General features: G+C 43.1%; 1 protein-coding gene across 1 annotated transcript in view; it reads right to left on the bottom strand.

Annotated features, from left to right (window-relative positions):
- The window catches only part of FOXO1 (forkhead box O1), a 97,362-nt gene extending 75,080 nt beyond the window's left edge, over positions 1 to 22,282 (bottom strand). The window contains exon 1 of the mRNA XM_043577866.1: positions 21,210 to 22,282. Within this exon, the coding sequence (XP_043433801.1) occupies positions 21,210 to 21,860 (651 nt within the window). The 5' untranslated portion in view covers positions 21,861 to 22,282. The remainder of the gene's footprint in view (positions 1 to 21,209) is intronic.
- Positions 22,283 to 22,538: the final 256 nt, after the last annotated feature.

The following is a 22,538-nucleotide window of genomic DNA, read 5'->3' on the forward strand; positions in this document are numbered from 1 at the left end:
TCTAAAATTCTGAAGCATTTTAGACTCATTTCCAAGTTACAATACACGTTTTTACCACCAGTCCACCTACTTCATTAATAGTGGTATGTCTGCCTACTTTAACTGTATTTTTTGCTTTTTAATTCTTGAAACTTGTTTTTCTACCAGCACAGTTCAGTGGCAGAAAGGACTGGGATACTCTCTTCCTTTCTAAATTTAAGAAATCGTATGGATTAGGTTAGGTTAATACAATAACAACAGTGAACCTGGTAATTTAAGGACCTAATAATTTAAATGGTTGCTCTAGAAAACCATGTGAAGCCAGATGAGAACCTCTGATGATGACATCATCATCATCATATAACTTACAGAGGAATATTAAAGTAATATGAGGAAGTCATCACATGAAAGAATAAAAATAGTGTTCATACCCTCACCAAGAAAAATGTAATGTGGGGCGCCTGGATAGCTCTGTTAGTTAAGAGTCCAACTCTTGATTTAAGCTCAGGTCATGATCTCACAATTCATGGGTTCGAGTCCCGCATCGGGCTCTGTGCTGGCAGTGTGGAGCCCACTTAGGATTCCTTCCTGCCCCCCCGACACTCCCCCACTCATGCTGTCTCTGTCTCTCTCAAAATAAATAAACTTTAAAAAAATTTTTTAAAAACTAAACAAACATTAAAATAAAAAGAAAAAAATGTAATGTGTTATTTTCCAAATGTCTGTTTTCATGCCCCCTTATGTGTGAGGAACTATACTCAGGTGTTTCCCAGGACCAGGAAAGCGAAGGGAAGAATTTTGCCCCAAAGAGCTCTCGCAGTCAGATGATACACAGGAAGCAAGAGACAAATACAGAAATTCCATGAGAAAGCACACCTGTTATGAGGAATCCAAGGAAAGAGAGAGATCCCATTCAACTGGAGGAAATCAAAAAAGCTTCATAAAGGAGGTGGCAAAAGAGGTCACGTGGGAGGAGGAAGGAAGCACAGTGTGAGCAATGCCCATTCTGTGAAGGCGGGAGGACTGGGCCTGGGATGAGCGCTTTGCTAATATACATCTGGGGGACCCAAGATCTCAGAGGACAGCAAGTGTCCTGAGAAAACTCTTGCCCTCTTAGAGACAACGATGAGAAAAATTGAGGCAAACTCTATATTCACGCCAGTCTAAGTTCTGCAGTCACTTAGTAATCAACAAATAAGGGGATTTTAGTCCAAGAGAAATATATAAGGTAATTTTGCACAGAGCAGGGTTTCTCAGCCTCAGCAGTACTGGCATTTGAGGCCAGATCATTCTGTTAGGGGGCTGTCCTTAGCACTGCTGAATGTTCAGCAGCAACCTGGCCTTTCTCCTCTGTAGGCCAGTAGTGACCCCCTCCCACCCCATTCTGACAACCAAAAGTGTTTCCCCAATTGCCAAATGTGCCCGGGTCAGGGGGTCAAAATCCTCCCCAGTTGAGAACCACTGGCCTAGACTTTTGTATAAGAATGTAGAAATACTTACAATTTTTTTCCTTTCTCCCTTCTACCTGAAAAACCTCTGCAAATAAAATGGATGGAGGACACGGGAGACAGCACCCTGTCTTATGCAGCAACCCCAATCTCCTGGCCCTCACGGCCATCCCAGGAAGTATTCTTCTCATTTTAGAGATGAAGAAACCTATACCTAGATATGAACTTGTCCAAAGTTCTAAGTTCAACAAGATTGAATAAATCTGGTGACAAGACTCAAGGTTCTAAACATTACTTATTGACCCAAAGGAGCCCTCTAACTTAAACAGATATCACTTTAATGAAAAAAAGTAAATATTAATCATCTTCTACATAATCTCATGCTAAATTGGCACAAATCCTGTCCACCTATTATGAACTATTTGTTCAGGAAAATCTAAAATGCCACCACTTCATACAAGGAACATACAAAAGCAGTTCAAAGAAAGAATCGCTGTAGGCTGACATGATTTCTTAAGGGCTATATAGGAATGAACACTCTTTGAAAGCAGGATCCAAAAACAAGTAAGTAGCACCTGACTCTGAAGCCCGGACTATCACTGCCTCTGAACCACACTACTCTCTCCATGCATCTTGCAAAACAAAACCAAAAGACTTTCTCTAAACAAGGGAAATCCCAGGAGTTATACAGGCCAACTGATGATCTAGCAAGAAGGGCAGCTTTGGCATTCTGCAACTCCTACAATGCCAGGAGGATGGTCTGGAGCAAGCACAAGGCCTTCCTTGGCCTTAGTTTCCTACCCATGCAATGGAGATACGGCCAAATGGTAAGGAAGACTAACCAGCACTTAGCAACGTTTGGATGACAGCTTAATTAAGAACTTTACCTCATCCTTGCCCCTTAAATGAGGACACAATAATCTTTCTGAAGCTTAAGCTCACACCAAGAGCAGTCTTTTTTTTTGTCCAAATGGGTGTTTGTTCTATTTGTCAACCAAAGAGCATCAGCAAGCCAAGTCTATCTCCCTGTGAAAGTAAGTACTTTTCTTCCTAAGCAGTGTGTGGAGGGAGTTACAGAGCCCATAGTACGAGAGACTAGAGTCCACTCATCCACATACTGAGAACACGGGGCAACTCCTTTTGGCCATACCGTAAGCCATGTCTAGGTCACTTGGTCAGCCCCTCCCGACCACTCATTAATCATCACTACAAATGCACTCCCTCCTCTCCTCAGAGGTGCAGAAAATCCACTAGCCCAAAGGTTTTCTATATCAAAGTACTTTGTCATCTTTAAGAATCTAGTTAGGGGCGCCTGGGTGGCGCAGTCGGTTAAGCGTCCGACTCAGCCAGGTCACGATCTCGCGGTCCGTGAGTTCGAGCCCCGCGTCAGGCTCTGGGCTGATGGCTCAGAGCCTGGAGCCTGTTTCCGATTCTGTGTCTCCCTCTCTCTCTGCCCCTCCCCCGTTCATGCTCTGTCTCTCTCTGTCCCCCCCCCCCCCCCAAAAAAAATAAACGTTGGAAAAAAAAGAATCTAGTTAACTAGTTGGATGGGCCGACAGAATTTGTCTTGGGACTGCCAGTATGTGCATTAACCATTTAGATTCTGTTAATTAACTTATCATTTATCCATTAATTTTATTCTGCCTTTGTATTTCCAACTTTAAATTGAAGTCCTAGTTTTTTCTTCCAAGATTCCAAAGGTAATCATGCTCTCTGATGTAGTACAGTGAAGTGGTTAAGAACCTGAGATCTGCAATAATAACCCACTGACCTCTTGGTTCCACCACTTACTATGTGACATTGGGCAAATTAACTTTGTGCCTCAGCTTCCTAATCTAAGGACTGGGGATAGAGGAGCACCTGGTTGGCTCAACCCAAGGAGCATGCAACTCGATCATGGCTACGAGTTCGAGCCTATGCTAGGTATAGTGATTGCCTCAATGAATAAATAAAAACTTTAAAAAATAATAATTTAAAAATGGGGATAGCAACAATACCTACCTGGTATGTTTATGTAATTAAGTAATAAACATAAAGTCTAATTCCAGTCCTCTTCTCCTCCCTGTAATAGTGTAACTAATCAGGGGCGCCTGGGTAAGTGTCCGACTTTGGCTCAGGTCATGATCTTGCAGTGCGTGGGTTTGAGCCCCACATCGGGGTCTGTGCTGATAGCTCAAGAATCTGGAGCCTGCTTCAGATTCTGTGTCCCTCTCTCTCTGCCCCTCCCCTGCTCGTACTCTCTCTCTCAAAAATAAACAAACATTTAAAAAAATTTTTTAAAAAAACAGTATAACTAATCAACACTTGCTTTAATCCAATATTCTCTCTCAAATAGGAATGGAAAACCACAAAGTTCATTTTCATTTCAAAAACTTTAAATGCTTCTAATGTGTTTGTTGCTTAAAATGTGAAAAGTCAGTCAAAAATAAAGAAAAAATAGGGGCGCCTGGGTGGCTCAGTTGGTTGAGCATCCGGCTTCCGCTCAGGTCACGACCTCATAGTTTGTGAGTTTGAGCCCCGCGTTGGACTCTGTGCTGACAGCTCGGAGCCAGGAGCCTGTTTCAGATTCTGTGTCTCCCTCTCTCTCTGCTCCTCCCCCACTCGTGCTCGCTCGCTCGCTCTCTCTCTCTCTCTCTCTCTCTCTCAAAAATAAATATTAAAAAAATTTTTTTAAATAAAATAAAAAATAAATTACTTATATTTATACAATCCAAATACGACCCACCATTAACATCTGGATATATTTCCTTCCAGATATTTCACATGATCCGAAACTGAAAGATATATCATACAGTCAGATCAGTTTACATACAATTTTATATTCTGCTTTCCCATGTTGCTGGGTATTTTCCCATGCTATCAGAAGCTCTTCCAAAACACAAAACAAGTCTTTCAGAATGTCCCTATCAAATCTGTTACAGCATTATTAGGAAAGATAGGTATTTTGGCTCTCTCTTTGGTTCTGATCTGCGCTTTTTATCTGAAAATATTCTACATAATCCAGAAGCCCATAAATAAATAAAAATATGAAAGCCCCAGATGCTCAGCTACTTTGAATTTTAAGGCCAAGAAATTTGGCTAATGCTAAAATGTGTGATACTGCATAATTATACAGCTCCTGCTCTGAACACCTCCATTTGCCCTGCAAGTACTTCCCTGTGGTATCACTAACCCCACTTTACAGATCAAGAAGTTAATAGAGCAGTGATGTGACTTCTCTAAATATGAATTATCTGGTTACCAATCTAAAACCAGAATCCAGGGATCCTAATATTTACTGCAAAATCACAAACCTGGGAGAGGGTCATGAAGGCACTATAAAAAGCCAATGTTAGAGGGAATTCTGATGAGAATCAGTTCTCAAACATGCTGGTGATCTAAGAACATCTTCCCAGGGGTGTTAGAAAATATATCTAACCGAAGATCTCCAAGCAAGTTTTGTAGACACTAGCACTGGCTGGCCAATTATCACTGTCCAAAATTACAGGTGGGAAAACCGAGGCAGAAGGAAACTGAAACACACATCCCCAACATTTTGCGATCAAGACAGGACTAGTCTTCCTTTCCCATCTCAGCTCAGCCCAAAGGAAGCCAGGTAAGTAGGCCAAGTTTCCATGTAGACTGACAAGGAGAGCAGGGATTTTACTGCTCTGAACAGGAAGAAAACTGTTAGGAGGTATTGGGGAGATGATGACGAAGGGAGAGAGGGCAACGAGAAAACAGAAATAGGATGAGTACCCAATCCAATGAGGTTGATGTAAGATGTGTGTGGGTCCCAAAGCATGTACCAGGTCACACATGCAGGGTTGGCTCAGACACTTCCCAAGCAGTGCACAGGAGCTGGAGAACCCAGCTCCATAAGCCTGGACTGACAGAGTCAAATCTCTGTAACCAACAGATAAAATGTCTATGGAATTATTCACCCAGAACACAGGGATGGCATCCCTGATCATCCTCATCAAGGCACAAAAACCATGCAATCCTGAGATTTTTAACTCCTTTTACTAACGTGGAGACTATGGTAATGTAGAGACATGTCAGAATGTGAAGTCATGGGGTGCCTGGGTGGCGCAGTCGGTTAAGCGTCCGACTTCAGCCAGGTCACGATCTCGCGGTCCATGAGTTCGAGCCCCGCGTCAGGCTCTGGGCTGATGGCTCGGAGCCTGGAGCCTGTTTCCGATTCTGTGTCTCCCTCTCTCTCTGCCCCTCCCCCGTTCATGCTCTGTCTCTCTCTGTCCCAAAAATAAATAAACGTTGAAAAAAAAAATTTATAAAAAAAAAATAAAAAAAAATAAAAATAAAAAAGAATGTGAAGTCAGCTAACACCACCACCCATCACCAAGTCAATAATTTCCACGTTTAACACAGATGGAGCGGAAAGACTACAAAATCTGCTGAGCCTGATTATGCCTACAGAGTTCAAGATTCGCCACTGAACAGCATGAAGATACACTTTTAGTTCAGTGAAAACAAGTGATGACAACATGCACCTAGAGGGGCGCCTGGCTGGCTTAGTCAAAAGAGCATGCAAGTCTTGATCTGGAGGTGAGGAGTTTAGGCCCCACACTGGGTTACAGAGATTACTTGAAAATAAAAGGCACCTAGAATTAACACTGATATGGCTATAATTACTCATCTTATCCCTTGGTACGGTTCTCTCTTCCCAAAAGTCAAATATAGATTAACTATACATCACATAATGGGATGGATCTGATGGTGCAGATTCAGTGGAAATTTACGTCTATACATCCAGACTATCTTATGCAGGGAGAAGCTGTTTCCTTCCCCCCTTGTCTATTTACCAGCACAAACTAAGGTTAGTAAAAATATCTTTTAAGACAAACACATACTCACAGGTTTTTTTAGCTTAAAGACTAAAATACACAAAGTTGTTTCCATTTAGCTTACTCCCCTCAGTCACTCTCTTCTCTATGGGTGTTGCTTAATGTGGAACTTGCTCCCGTAAAGCACAATACTACCATCCTCCAGACACTGCTTAGAATCAGCACAGGCCCCTATGGCCCTACGCTCTTTCACAGCTCTTCTGTGTCAAAGGGTGACACAGCATCCAGAAACTAGGACAGGTTTTCTCAGGCCACCTTTCAAGAAGCACAGTGTCCCTGGACAAAGGCACTACCGACCCGACCCCACTGTGTACTCCACTGGTCACTCCCCATCCATAACAGAAAAACCAGGTTTGGTTTGGGGCGCCTGGGTGGCTCAGTCGGTTAAGCATCCAACTTAGGCTCAGGTCACGATCTGGAGGTTCCTGAGTTCCAGCCCACGTCGGGCTCTGTGCTGACAGCTCAGAGCCTGGAGCCTGCTTCAGATTCTGTGTCTCCCTCTCTCTCTGCCCCTCCCCGCTTGTGCTCTGTCTCTCAAAAATGAATAAATGTAAAAAAAAAAAAAAAATTGTTTAAAAAAAAAAAAGAAAAACCAGGTTTGGGATTCTGTGTTTTGTCAACACATAGAAATCTAAGTCCTCTGAAAGGTTGATTAAAGAGTTAAAACCGGTTAGCCGGGAAAAGAATACTGGTTAGCTGTAGAAACTGGCTTCACATACCTGAAGAGGAAACACACTGAGCCAATTCCAGGTGACTCCCAAAACCAGAACCAGAAGCAAGCCAGGGGGCAGGAGAAAGGGGAATTACAGGCGAACACATGGGGTCAATACAGAAATAAACTTTATAGCAATGTGGGAAGTAACACATTCTCAAGTATCTCACAATGGCCAAGCAGAGGCTTCCATATCAGGTGGTAGTTTTAAAATTTGAGATTATACTTAAAAATAAAGTTAAATAAATAAATGATACTCCAAGATTCATCATGCCTTCTGGTACACAAAGTTTAATAAACTTGAAGGCCCAAACCCAAACTCAACAAGGAAATAAATGGGAACACAAACAGTTTAAGGTAACTTCTACACAATGTGAGACATTAAATCTACTTGTACATCCCTGTGAATGGGATTGTATCTATTAATAATTTAGAGACCATTTCCAATGGCAGTAGTTAATACAATAGGGTTGTGGTGATAAAGTAAAACTGCACCAGTAACCAGCAATAACCTCTGAAGAAACTTTTCACCTGATTTACATTAACCGGTTGGAGAAATTTATTCAAATTGAATAAACCAGGGGGCTGAAAATGAGAAAGAAACCGAAGAAGAAATGAAAAAGTATGGAGGGGGAGTAGGGGATGATCAAAAAGACACTTTTAATATAAGTCATTTAGATCTGTGCCCTCAGAAGCTCAGCAGACTATGTGGCATTCTTCACTTAGGGAATAATTGAGAACAGATCAGACAGACTCCCTACAACCCACGTTTTTAACTAATCTACCCCAGCTATCAGCCTCAGCTGAGAAATGAGAAAATTAATGAACAAAAAGTAAACCTATTAAAATGAGGGGGGTGGTCATTAATAGATGGTGATTTTCAGTTTAAAGCAGTTCAGGCAAAAGCTAACTTTCGTCACTCTCAAAAGGTAAACCACCGCAAAACTCTGGCTTCCACATTTCTTTCCGCCTCATCAAACTTTTAAGACATTTGAATTGGATGACAATTCACTGGGGATCATTTCTGATGGTGGTTCTGACTCCTGGTGATTCAGTACACAACCACACATTTGTAAACTTAGTAAGAGCAAAACATTCCCTGACTCAGGAGAAGTTCATGTATGTTCTTTTTCGCAGCTTTCTGTGCTGTCAATGGCATACTTAGGACATAAAAGCATCACAAAAAGTCAGATTTTCTTTTTACCATGTGTACTTAAATGCAAGAGCTCAAAGACCCTAACATGTCAAACTATTCAAAAATTAGACCCAGATCACAGAAAATAAAACTAAGTATCATTATAGTATTTTCTTAATATTCTGCACTAGCTAAATTATTTTGTAGGCTCAGACTCCTACAGAAGCATGCCAGTGTTGAACCACACCCAACAGAGATAATTAATACCCTCTTTGTGTGTTCCAATTTTATTTTATTTTTTTCCTGTCTTCCTCTACCTCTGGTTGAAAGAGCCAAAATGTGTACTCCCTACACTATCACAGGAAACAAAGCAAGGGAATTCTATCCAAATTGAAGGATGTCAAATTCCCAGGCATGGCCAGGCAGGATGTCAAAGGTCATGCCCCATATTTGGCGAAAGAAAAATACTATTAATATATTTATAGCCAGAACGGGTAACTATAAATCCAAAAGCTATAACCTGATGAAAGATGGAAAAGGCATTAAATTCAAAAGTTTTTATGCCCACACAGGAAGGCTGTCCTGATGACATTTAAGTTCATCTGCAAAACTGGTGTGGTCTAACAAGTCGACGCTCTTATGGCTCTTACCTGTGGGCCCTGTGCGGGTCTGCAGCAAAGTGGCCGCCAACTTGTTTCAGGCCAGAGTAACACAATGGCAGCCCCAGGGAGCAGGGAGACCTCACCAGGAGAGATGAGATTTTGTGCAAAAGGCAAGTCCCGGACTGGAAAGTTTGCTTAATAAAATTCAGTGTCATTTTGTTTTAAGTGAGTCCCTGAAACAGTCTAGGCAAGCCTCCTCAGAAACATGCTTAATAGGGCATGTGACTAAAGGGAGGGCTCGCCATTTCAAATCCCAGGGGTATATTCACAGTTAAGGATCACAAAGAATTTAGACAGGAAAGGAATCCCTCTGATGCATTACTTTAGAATCTGAGATGTTTAGTTTTCATTTTATGCTTAGACTTCTTTACTTCTTCCTCCCAGTCCTCTTTAAAAGTTATTTGAAACACAAATGGGGGTGGAAAGTGTGAATGAGGCTTAATTGGAAGCCCTGAGCTGTCAATCCCAGTAGAATGATCTCAGCTCTTGACATCCGTGATTGAATGTGTTTTCCTTTTTCTCTTCTTGCCTTTTATATAAACACAGGCGGAAGTCATGGTTAGTCTAAGAACCATGGCCATCAACAGTCTGTCTTTGATTAAAAGGTCTACATAATTTCATCACAAAAGAAATTAAGCAGGGCCTTTCTATGAATACATTCAGCATTTGATATAACCCAAAATCATTTACGCTGTTCAACAGGATCACATGGTGTAAGTCATTATTTTAATTTTTTTTCCTAGAAATAGAATTTATAAGGCATGCAATGGAATGGTAATGAATTCTGAAATTGACTTTCAAACATGCAACCTCCCATAGTTTGTGGAGCAGAAATGATCAGCATAAATGTGAGCTACGCATGTATCAATATAATATTCTCTACATTATATTCTGTCTCTCCCCCATATTCTCCATCTTTAGCTCAAAATAAAGCAAAAATAAAGCAGTCACACTAAGGAATGAAATGGTACAAACTTTAATATCCCAACTACTTATTAAATGAAACTCAACTGAGTTATTGAAACTCAATAACCTGGAAAGATGACTCAAGAGTATTTACTTCTGGGGGCGCCTGGTCTTAATTTTCACTCAGGTCATGATCTCACGGATTCATGGGTTTGAGCCCCGCATCGGCCTCCTCGCACTGACAGTGCAGAGTCTGCTTGGGATTCTCTCTCTCCCCCTCTCTCTCTGCCCCTCATGCACACGCTCTCCTTCAGAATAAATAAACTTAAAAATATTTTTTTTACAAAGAATATTTACTTCTGAGTTAGACACCACACTGAGAAACTCAGGCTATAAACTCTGAAAAGATGGATACAGACAGCGTGGGGACTAGCCTTGAAATACAGGGAACCATCTAAACACCAAAGTGTGGGCACGGAAATTCTTAAAGCTGTGACAACCATGCTTCTAAATTTCTATTTCAGTAACCCCAAATCTTGGTGTTTTGTTTGGTTTTTAGTATGTTCCATGTAACTATCAAAGATATCAAAATGGCATTTCTAGAAATATAAAGCACCTTACAGAAAACATCCCAGGAATACGGGGATATAATATTACAGTGCTACTACAAAGCAGAGTGATCACAGCTGGCGAAGTATCCATTATAGAGGCAAAAAAGATGATGCAAATCACATCAAAACACACCTCATTACAGGAATTTTTAACCCTAAAAAATTTCCTTGGCATTAATTTTTTAATTTTCCTAAGTACTTCAGAAGAGAACAAAAAAAGCAATAAAAACCATTTGGTGAGCTCATCTAAAATGTAAACCCATCAAATACTGTGTTTAAGATCAGTGTTAACAACAGCAACAAAAAAAATAATCTGAAAGCCCGCGTCTTAATACAAATACAAAATAAATATAAATCTAGACCCTATATAATTAATTCTATTTCATGAATTCTAAGAGGTTCAAGAAACCAGTTGGGGCACACAGGTAACAGAAGCAAGTATAGGAATCTTTCACATTCAATGTATGCAAATGTAATAATGGGACACTAAAAATAGAAAGTTAAATTCTAAAAGGTTGAAGGAGAGACCAATTCAAGTTGCACAGGTTACATAAGATTCTCTCAGCAGGATGGCCCACAGGAAGCTTTCACATTCATTGCATGTAAATTTCATGATGGCATGCATATCTACCCATCCAGAGAGAAAAGGTTTACATTCAAGTTTAGAGAAATGCAACCAGCTTGGTACCCAGTACACAAACAACCTTAGTGATATTTACAAGTTCGGCAAGTTCCTCTCAGCCTCTCCCCCTCCCCCCTTCAGAGCTGGCCCTGCAGGGTGAGAGAAAGGGAAAGAGGTTCTCCAGATGCAGACAGGTGATATAAAGCTTGCCTTAAAGTAGGAGGGTTCTCCTACATTCAGTCACAGTATGGTGGGCTGAAACTGACGCTGAACCCTCACTGGTGGGACAAATTGATGATTCTCCAAATTACATATCACAAACTCAAGAAACTACGTCATCTCTGATACAAAATCAGGATGACTGAAGGTACCTATCTTGATGCATTTATCCTGATGCAACCTACACTTAAGGTTATATGAGAACAACAGGAAAAAAATTCCTTTTATGTCAAAATAGTACAATAAAATCCACATTTGACTGTCACTACCTCAAGAATCTGCCAAAATAAGAGCCTGTAGCTAAACCATATGCAAACCATTTCCTTTGACCTTGCTTCCAAGCAAACGAACTATCTGAAGTATTTGATATTTACTTGTATAGACCATTCCCAAATATTTATGTGGTTATTTTGTTTTCAAGCTTTGAAGGACATGTAGTATTTACAAGCCTAGGAATTATGTAATTCATTATAATTTCACTCTCCAAATTACATTTGAAATCCAAATACATTTCTTTTTAAATACGGAATGTAGAGTAAGCCCTTTTCTTTTCCCAGTTACCCTCACCACCACTGAAAAGATAAAGACCCTCCCATTCTGTATGCAGGGATTTCTCACCTAGACAAGATGGGTCTGCCCTCAAGACACCTGCATGGCAAGCTCCTGGGGTATGGAACTGGTAGAGGAAAAGCACTAATTTTCTAAATTAAAAAAGGAAAACTGGGGGCACCTGACTGAGTCAGTCAATATAGAATGTCACTCGTGATCTAGGTTTTGGGAGTCCAAGCCCGACGGTGGGCATAGAGCCTACTAAAAGCAAAAGGAAAACTACTATGGGGGCTGGGGAGGAACTGAGGAGGCAAAGTTAAATGCTTCTGGGCCTCAAATAACTATTTGAGAGATACCGAAAAGATCTTTATCTTCCCACATAATCCAAGCTGGTTCTCATCTTCCTCCTTCCTCCATTAGACCTTCTCTCTTGGCTAGAACCCAAACAAGACTCAGAGGGTTAATCATGCTCTTCGAGACTTTCCTACTGCAGTTATAAAATAAATGGAGCCACGGAGGTCCCCTCCCCTTCCTGATGTCAGGTTTGCTTAGCTCCTTTCAAACTGTTAACTCAGCAAACCAGTAACAGGAGGCCTCTCACCAGCCACGCGAAAGCAGTTCTAGAACAACTTCAGGATCAGGGTTGTAAAGACAAAAACATTTTTTTCCAACTCTGCTGCATATCGAATCTCTAACATAAGAGATTCACAAAACCATGACCCATTTTCCAGATCTGCGAGGAATGGCGATTGAGAAAAATCTATTTATCCAAGAAATGTGTTTAATCACACAAAAAGAAAATGGGCCACACTCTCTTCCCACCCTCTTTCACATAACAGCACTGCTTTACTCAGGGGAGTTAAGCAGCAGCTCCACACCCTTCAAGGTCACAGGATTTAGCATGAGGGTCACTTCTGTAACTTAAGACCAATATCATCTAGGGCGAAAAGTTAATCAAGGCAGAGTAAGATTTTGTTAGGTCTCAAGGATCCACATTAGAGATGTTGGAACCAGGTCACACTCAAAAAGGTGGCAGTCCTGAGACTTCGTGTCTTTGCCCAGCAGCAGTGTGTAAGAGGAGCGTGGGTTGTCAGAGGTAACAGCACATCCCAGGTCACAGGTGCTGCAGTGCAGACCAATGCAGCACAGGCTTTAGAGGTGTCTCTTCTGAGAAGACACATGTACCACCCACCAGCCCTAAGAATTGAAGAACCCATGTGACGTAGTGTCCACAGGGGACAGGCTACCTTAGAAAAAATGACCTGTCCTCCCACAGATCTACAAATTGACTCTGCCTCTCCTCCCAGGAGATAAGCCTAGGAATAAGCCTACACTTCTCCCCTTCAAAATCAGAACTAAGATAAGACATAAGTCATCGGATGAAGATGTTTTACATATCTCTCTAAAGACAGAATGAAAAGACCAAAGATGAGCAGCAATTCTGAACCTCACTGGATCCACAAACATTAACAGTGGGAAAAAATCAGACTGGCCAATTACATACTGTTTCCTAGTGCTTCTGATCACTAGCAATCACACAAGCATGATATCCTGGTGTGCTGTGAAAGCTACTTTGTCCATGTGTTAGGTAACTTACAAATTTAGTAATTCCTCCAAGTGAGCTCTTTCTTCATCTGTTTTTGTTTCCCTGTCCCTCGCTCCCCAAAGTAAGGCACCTTCTAAATGATACCGTCTGCTACCATAAATATGTACATACTAGCAAAATAGCTTTCTACATTTCTCCAACACTTGTTATTTCTAACATGGCCAATAAGCTTAAAGATCTGTATCTGTGCCTTTTTGCTATGCCACAGTACAGTTTCTATTACATAAATCTTTTGGTTCTCCATGAGCTAGCTAGGCTCACTCACAAGTATTTGGAATGCATTCAGTTATATATCGGCCTGACATCAGTTTTGGGTTTAGCCTATCCAGATTTAACTTCCTCTGGATCCACTGAACAATCTCATTATAACATTCATTCCTATACAAGGTTAGTGAGTAAAGACAAACTACAATGAGAAAGCTATCGAGGATTTCTAGGATTTAGCTAATGCAATATTAGAACTGACATTTAAATCTGAAAGCATCTTTTTAAGCCAATATAAATTTTCTTCATGATTGCCGTAAGTATATTTTGAGATTGCTAACTCCAACTTTAGAATTTCTCTTTTTTCAGGGAAACCTAATGCACTTTTGGTGCAAATGTAAACTGGTGCAGCCATTATGGAAAATGGTATAAAGGTTCTTCAAAATATTTCAAATGATGATCTAAAAAAAAAAAAAGGAATTTCTGTTTTTTCCAAAAACACAAGAATTATGCTCAACAATGACCCTTCTTTATTTAAATCACTCTGCTCCCAGGACAGGACAGTATGAAGGTTAGGTTTTGTTGTTTATTTGTCTTTTTAAGTAAACTCTACCCCCAAGGTGAGGCTCAAATTCACCAGAATTCACCACCCAGAGATCAGAGATCAAGAGTTGCATGCTCCATCCACGGCCCATCCTGGTGCCCCTGAAGGTTAGTTTTAAGGAACAGACCAAGCAAAAAGCTAAATATTTTAGAAATACCTACTCTTCATGTTAAGTCAATTATGTAATATGTGCCATGTTCCATTATCAAATTCTGCATGTAAATTTTAAACCCAATGCAGTACACTGGCTTTACTTGCATTCCATGGGTTTCTATATTCACAGGAACATTTCTACAAAATTGAATTTTTAAAACTAAAAATGTGACCCTATTTTAATAACTTCTTATATTATAAAAACATATAATTTCATAGAAAAATTTGTTCTAATACATATAAAGTTCAATTTCCATCTGACGATATTCTACCCTATACTTTTTAAACTTCCTGTGTGTCATATAGCCATTACTCAGAGAAACTGATGCTTCCCTTATTTTCACGCCTTTATAAATGCCAGTTCATCATTTTGAAAATCAGCTAAAAGAATTATCTGATGTATAGAAAAGTGGAATGCCAATGGATAGTTACTTGATAAAACCAAGTATAATAAAATGATAGTAAGTAAAAACTAGATGGCAGGTATACAGATGTTCAATGTAGAACTCTTTCAACTTTGAACATTTGAAAATTTTATAATGAAATCTTGGGAGACTAACATCCCATTTGCAAGGTCCACCTCAATAGCCAAAACAGAACTCCATTTTTCTCAAAGACACTTAACCCTCTCTACTGTGGACTAACTACACTGATTTATGTGCCATACCTAACCTGCCTACAGGATCACATTCGAATCATTTTTCTATCGTTCAGATACATCTAATATGACATCTTTCATACAATAATTATTCAACAAATTGAAAAAAATTAATAAAAATACCGTGACCATCTGTGGAAAATAATCATTGTTCTTTAGTAATACTAATAAAAACATTATCACATTTTGAACACACATAAAGCTGAAATATAAAAGACCCATGGTTCAAGAAAAAATTTCTTCCCAACCACATATTTACTATATAATGGACATGATATAACATGCAGACATTAAAGTCAAATTACAATATACAGCAACATGAATTAAGAAATCACCAGACATTCACTAAGAGAAGGCAAAAATGCCTTCAGGCAGGAACCAAGACTGGAAGTTGGTGGAAAGGACATGAGCTTTGCAGACTAAGCAAAATTTTCAGAACTTGCAGTAGAGGCACAAGATGATCCAAGTGCTGGGGACAGGATGGTCTGGACCTGAGATAAGAGGCCTAACCTAGGGGAATGAGTGGAGGTCGTGAAAAGAATGTCTCAAGAGACTGAGACAGAATTGCTGACAGACTTGGGGGCACCAAAAAGCATGAGAAGAATATGCTGAAAAGGGCATCCAAGCCTGAAAACTAGGGAAAAGGTTAACCAGACTATTAACCAAATCAGGGAACTCAAGATGGGAACCTTATCTGAGACTAAGAGGAAATATGGCGTGCTTGGGTTTAGACATGTTCAATTTGAGGTGAAAGTGGGACATTTATGGCCTTTAAAGTAACTGGAGACACAGGACAATAGATGGAGTAAGTTACCTAGGGAAGAGCCAGAGAAAAAGTCCACAACTAGTCCTGAGGTTATCTTTAGGATTGAGCACAGAAGAAAAAATGAATGAACCAACTGGAGGAGAAAGCAGTATGAAAGTGGGGGGGGGATGAAGACAGTCCAATGTAACCCAGTCTCCAATAAAGGGATTTCTACAGAGGGGGTGGTCAACGGAAAACTGAGAAAATGGAAGGCTTAGACACTCCCCTGCCAGCCTTGGTGAACTCTGACCATAAAGACTACAAGCTCGAGCAATCATGAGAAACCAAAAATTGGGGGTATAGAAGCTCATCACACAGTCCCATCTCGTCTTTTTTTTTTTTTTTTTGTAATAAATATGGCCTGAAATAAAGGACACATATTGAATGTATGTCCTTATTTAATATTAATAATGCACCAAGGTGAAAATTCACCAAATAATAAACTGGAAAGGGATTGCAGATTTAGCTTTCTAATCTTATTTGGCACAATATCAAAAATAGTTTGCTTTTTTTTTTTTAACAGTTTATGTCAAAGCTACATGAGGATGAATGAAAAAGAGGAAAAAAAAAAAAAAAGGGAAAGCAGCCCCAAAGCTTTCCAAGTGGCAAGAATAATTCAAACCAAGCCTCAATATTTGCAGTGCTTAACCCACAAATTTATAAACCATAGGTAGACAGCGTGGAGTGGGATGCCAATAGGAGGGTGGATGTTAAAAACTGAACCATATGAAATCACTAATGTACAAAAATCCATTTTCTTGTTTCATATGTTCCTTAGAAGACCACAAATAACAAGCAGTAATTTTCTGCAAAGAATTTATGTGCCACTGAGTTCTGTTAGTCTTAATCAAGAATTAGCAAAAAGGGACAATTCTTCCAGGCTTCAGTACACTTATATACAGCATATCCACTGGAACACAAACCGTCCCCCCTCAGACACCAAAAGAAACACTTTCTCAAGTTCATCCAACCCTGTTTGACAACTGAGGAGCAGCCCATACCAACTTCAGAATTTTGTACACACCAAGAAAAGGTGGTTATCTAACCCAAGGAAGGTCCCAGGGGATTGGGGCAAAGGCAAGTCTCTGCAAGCTGTTACTAAGAAGGCCGAGGCAAATGCTGAACTGCAGAGACGCAGGGCTAAATCCACTTTGCTCACTCAATGCTCCAAGGCTCAGTACAACTACAAACTGCTCTAATCACCATGGGGTTTATCCTGCCTCTCCAAGAGGATTCCAGGAAGCCCCAAAGTTACGGCACACGCAGGGAAAAAAAAAAAAAAAAAAAAACCCAGCCGATTAAATTCCCATGATGCCAAGGTACTGGGTAGTTTCCAAGGGCAGAGTGTTCTAGAAAAATGCAAATAATTCAGGCTCTCCAAAGAAATTCCAGGCAAATACAGACAGCTGCTGTCTTAGAAAAATCATACAGAATTGTAGTTTAGGAGGCTGGATGAAAAGGCACAAGGACAGAGAGAACATGTCCAGCCTGTCAGGGATTCTAACTCACCACTGAGTATTCTTTCCCTCCTCCCCAGTTTATATGTCCCCTTAAAAGATTCCCTGTGCAGTGCATGGTATCCTAGCCACATTTGTGTCCACTGCCAATGTGACAGACTCTCAATAATTGGGGGGGAGGGGGTGTCTCAATGAACTTTAACCTTCTTTAAAATTTACATGAGAATTAAAAATGCCTTCTTCCCAGTATTCAAATGTTTGCCACCCTAAGAAAATAAAAGCTGAGAAAAGTCAAAAATAGAAGTCACCACTCTCTTCCAAGGATCTGCCACAAATCTACAGGTAAAATAAAAATAAAATTCTTATAATTATCAATTAAGGTATTCACATTTGACATCAATTTTGGAATTTCTGAAAAATAAACATGCCAGCCATAAGACCTGTTACGTCAGTCCCACATACCTTTTTCAGCCTTTAGTAAATATGGTATCACACTTGGCTGCATAATTCCCTTACTCATTTTTAATTCTCTTACCGCATGCTCCCTTCCCCAAATACAGATATTGACATTTTCACCCCACTGTAAAAAAAAGGTTTTCTTTTAAGGTAATTTCAGTAACAATCTAGAAGCCGGCCTCACCTTTAAAGAGGTCATTTTTAAATCACATGTGACTGCAGCAAGAAAGCATCTATCATCCCTGTGCTAGGGACTTTGTGGCTATTTAAATAACTCACCTGCAGATTACAAACCCAAATTACAAAATATGAGTTTCTAAACACAAAAAGTAGTACTGTCAGTTCATAAGCCAAATGAAAGAAATGTCATTCCAAAATAAGGAACATCTGAGATATCTCACTTGTCGAAGCATTCTTTTAACCAAAGTGCTCCAAATAGTGTCAAAACAAAAAACAAGAGTCAACTTAAAACTGCCATTAAAAAAAAGAGGGGGGGGGGGAGGGACGGACAGAACCAGAGCTCACAATACTAGTTCCCAAGCTCTAGAAAGCTTTCTATGTGGGAGGGGAAGAAAAAAAAAAAAGGTCATGGAAATGAAGTTTCACTATTTATAAATAGTGTACATGGTTTAAAAGATCCTGGGTTTTCCAAAAGTCTTAGCTTCCACTTTGAGTGTAACCTTATGATAATTATAGCCGACATTAAAACAACTGTGAAGCACATGTAAGGTACCATCTCCATAAATACAAAATGCGTATCTGACAAATATAACCAGTGTCTAAGGAACTAGAAGTTTATGAACTCTTTAACAGCTTCTCAACTATTCTGTCCATGAAAACCACTTTCAAATTCTTAGGCAGGCCCCAGAAAGTAAAGCACAAGCAACTATATTTAATTAAAGAGTCAATCTAATTCCCACCAGTAAATCACAGGAAATATTTAGTTCCAAAGCAGCCTCTCCTGAGTTTTAAAATAGTTAGGTTTTGGTTGATTTGCATTTTAGGACTCGATTTTTAAAGCTAAAAGTCACAGTAAAATTTCTCCCTTTTACGAACCTTTAAATCAAGGGAGTCTTTCAAATCTGAAAAACTTGGTTTTAACAAGTAACTCATTTTTATGAAAACTCGAACCAAAAGACTAGTTATGACTTAGAATACTTAAGGCTGTTTCTTTTCTTCTTAAAATATCCCTTTACTCAAAGTGAAAATGCACTTGCTGTAATCTGACTTCCACCAACGGACTCTCATTACACCTGAAACATTTACTCACTTGAGAACGGCAGCCCGCTCCTCCCAAAGCCCCACTTGGTTGCCACTGGGAGCAGTCACTGGGCCTCCAATTTTGAACAGATACCAACGATTCTAATTGCTCTTCGAGCTCTGAAAAGTGTATTTTTAAAAATAAAATTATAATTGCATTTTGGCAAAAAAAATTAGAACAAAAACCTAATAAAAATGGTTGGGGGTTTGCTTTGGCCTTAGAATCTTTGTTTTGTTTTGTTTTGAACTTGAAAGTTTAGGTTGTATTCCTAGTTTAAGAAGAATAATCTGATTTAAAGCCATATGAGAGGCAAAACTAAAAATAATCCCAAACATCGCCTTTCTCCATCTTTGAAGAAAGGCACTCCAGCAAGCTGAAGTAAATTGTATCCATTTCCAAGGACCTAAAAGAATGGTGTAAGTACACACCGTACTTTGAAAAAGTTTTTTTTTTTTTTTAATGGCAAACGCTTTATAAATAAATAGCTCAAGTAGGGTTGATAGATGAGCAAGTCAGGTCTTAAATTCAAATGTTAAGTAAAATTGGACTTGGCAGACAATCTTGATTTTGTGACTTAAAAGAATACATATCAAGCTTAAAAGAAAGCACTTTACCTTTCTGAAACACTTGGTAAAATAACATGTTAACGCCTAGTAATGAGATTATTAAGTGGTACGTTTACTCTAAAACACACTTGGGAAAAAATTATATCCTGGCTCCTTCTCCAGGAACCTCAATACGTTAGGAGTATCTTAACCTTTTTGACACACATTAACCACAGGCATGACAGTGTATGTAAAACAACCGTGGTGTAACCAATTGCGCAGCAAAGATCAATCTTTATTAGGCTGCACAGTCAGGATTAGGGGTGAGGAAGAAGTTCCGAGGAGTGAGGAAGTTCTCCACTAAACTTTCACATCGATCCCTCCACCTGGGACAGCGAGAAACTGTCAGCTTCAGAAGGCCAAAGGAGAATGCACCCCCGGGAGGCCTCCCCACAGCCTCTCCTCCTGAGAGCCCCGGGGTCTTCTCAGTCTCCTAGTAGGGAAGTACCTGCCCCCATCCTGCTTCTCTCCGGGTCTCCCTCTCTGAAAGACAAAAAGGACCAGAGGCCCCTCATCTACGGTCCTCTCTTGTGGCAGGACGGCCCTACAAACTGCTTTGATGCGCACCTCCACTCTGACTCCCCGAAAACACTTGTCACAAAGCCCCCTGCCTGCCTCTGGGATCTGTACCTCCACGCTCGGTAACAATGAGGCGGCAAAGTGAGAAAGAAGGTACACACATCCCCAGCTCTGGTCACCCAAGGCAGCCTCCCCTTGCCTATGTAAAAGCCTCAGACCATGGGCGAGGCCAAGTTTGGGGACACTTCCCTGCGTAGAGAAGTACTGGCCTCGCAGCCCCGCGGCCGGGCCGGGCACCGCGCACCGCCCCAGCGCGCTGGCCCTTTAAAGACGCTCTCTTCCTACGCCTGCGGCCCCTCCCTCGCCGTCGCAGCTCCCGCTCCCGCCTCCGCCCCCGCCGAGGGTCACACTTGAACTTTAGCTCGCCCGGCGCGGCCCGGCGCCCGCGCTCCGCAGGCGGTGGCCGCCTCTTCGCACGTGTCGGATGCACTACCTCGGGCTCGTCGCGCCCGACCCCCTGCACTCGAGGCCACTTCGGGTAAAATCAAAACAAAGCAAAATGCACACCGGCCTTCCAAAACTGCGCTGCCAAGGGCCGACTCGCGACCTGTCCCTTCCACCTACAGATCGGTCCCCCGGCGGCGGGGCCCCGATGAGCTTCCCGGCGCCCTCCTCCGCCCAGTGCGGCGGAAACGGCTCTTCGGCGCAGCCCAAGGCTGGGGGGAACGCGCGTCGCGGCGACGGAGAGGAGCCGCCCTCACCCCCTACTAAAGATCCTGGAGTAAAAGAAGCGGTGACAAGAGTCCTCGCCGGCCGTGGGGGAGCAGCTCCCAGTAAACCCCTTCCTCCTTCCACTGGCGGCGAACTTTTCGGCTCGCTCTTATGTCCACTTCTTGCCGTTACTTCTTTTCACTCCCTAATTCCCAAATGAGCCCCTTTTCCCCGTCCCGCTCCAACTCTCACTTGAGCGCGCGCACACACACTTACTCCTGTCCCCCGACAGGTCCTGGGCAAGCCCACCACTCACATCTGCCACTTCTCGAGCTTTCCCTGCACGCGCTGCCCGCGTGCCCTGCACTTTCAGCCCAAGCAAACTTCCACAGCCGCCCTCTCCTCTGCCTCACCACGACCTCAGGTGGAGGCAGAGTCCCCGCGCCCCCTCCCAGTCCGGCTGTGCGTCCCGAGGCCACTCACCTTCCAGCCCGCGGAGCTGTTGCTGTCACCCTTATCCTTGAAGTAGGGCACGCTCTTGACCATCCACTCGTAGATCTGCGACAGCGTGAGCCGCTTCTCGGCTGAGCTCTCGATGGCCTTGGTGATGAGGTCGGCATAGGACAGGTTGCCCCACGCGTTGCGGCGGGACGAGCTGCTCTTTCTCGGCTGCCCTGCAAGGGGGCCGGCGGCGGCTGGGGGCACCGGCGGGTGCTGAGACAGCGGCCCGGGCGGCGGGGGCTGCGGCGGCGCCGGGTGCAAGCAGCCCGCCTCCGGGCCCTGGAAGTCCCCGCACAGCCCCCCGGTGGCGGCAGCTGCGGCCGCCGCCGCCGCCACCGCTGCCGCCGCCGCTGCGGCCGCCGCCACGGACCCGGGCGCCTGCTGGAAGTCCCCGCTCTCCTCCAGCAGGCTCAGGTTGCTCATGAAGTCGGCGTTGACAGCGGCCGCCGAGGCCGAGGGCAGGCCCGCGGCGGCGTCGGGGTTCGCTGCCGCGCCGCCCGACGGCGCCGGGCTGGAGGTGGCCGAGTTGGACTGGCTAAACTCCGGCCTGGGCAGCGGCCAGGTGCACGAGCGCGGCCGGGGCAGCGGCTCGAAGTCCGGGTCGATCTCCACCACCTGGGGCGCTTCGGCCATGGTGACCCCCACCCCTCCCCCAACCGCGGGAGAGCCAAAGGGTCGAGAGCAGCACAGGGAGCCAAGGGGGAGAGGGCGCGAAGAGACGGTCCGAGATTTGGGGGGGCGAGGTCGGCGCCTCGAGCCGACGAAAACCCGGAGGAAGGCGCGGCGGAGTAGTAGCGCGAGCCCAGAACTTAACTTCGCGGGTCCATCAACATCTAGGCTCTTCCAGATTCGCTGCACGGGCAGGACTGCAGGCCAGAGTCGCCGGGTCGGGCAGCAGTCGGCGCCGAACTCCTGCTGACAGGGCCTGCGGACCGAAGGAGGACGGACGCCGCGGGCCGCTCGCTCTCCCGGCGGCGCGACCGCGGCGCTGCTGCCTGTTGAATGTGGCGGCGGCGGCGGCTGCTGCAGCGACTACGCTGCCGCCCGACTTACGGGATCTGCCGCCGCCCCCCGCCCGCGGCGGCGCGCGCGCCGGCCCGCCCCTGACTGACAGCGCACGCGACCAATGAGCGCGCGGCGCCGCCGCCCAGGCAGCCAGTGGTCGCCCGCCTGGGCGGGGGCCGGTTTTCCACCCGGGAGGCGGCAGTGGTTTGGTGGGGGGTAGTGGGATGTTTTTCTCTTTCACACACTCTCTCTCTTTCTCTCTCTCTCTTTTTTTTTTTTTTTGGATCTCTGTTATTATTTTCTGGT

Source organism: Prionailurus bengalensis, chromosome A1 (genome assembly GCF_016509475.1).
Source record: "Prionailurus bengalensis isolate Pbe53 chromosome A1, Fcat_Pben_1.1_paternal_pri, whole genome shotgun sequence".
NCBI lineage: Eukaryota > Metazoa > Chordata > Mammalia > Carnivora > Felidae > Prionailurus > Prionailurus bengalensis.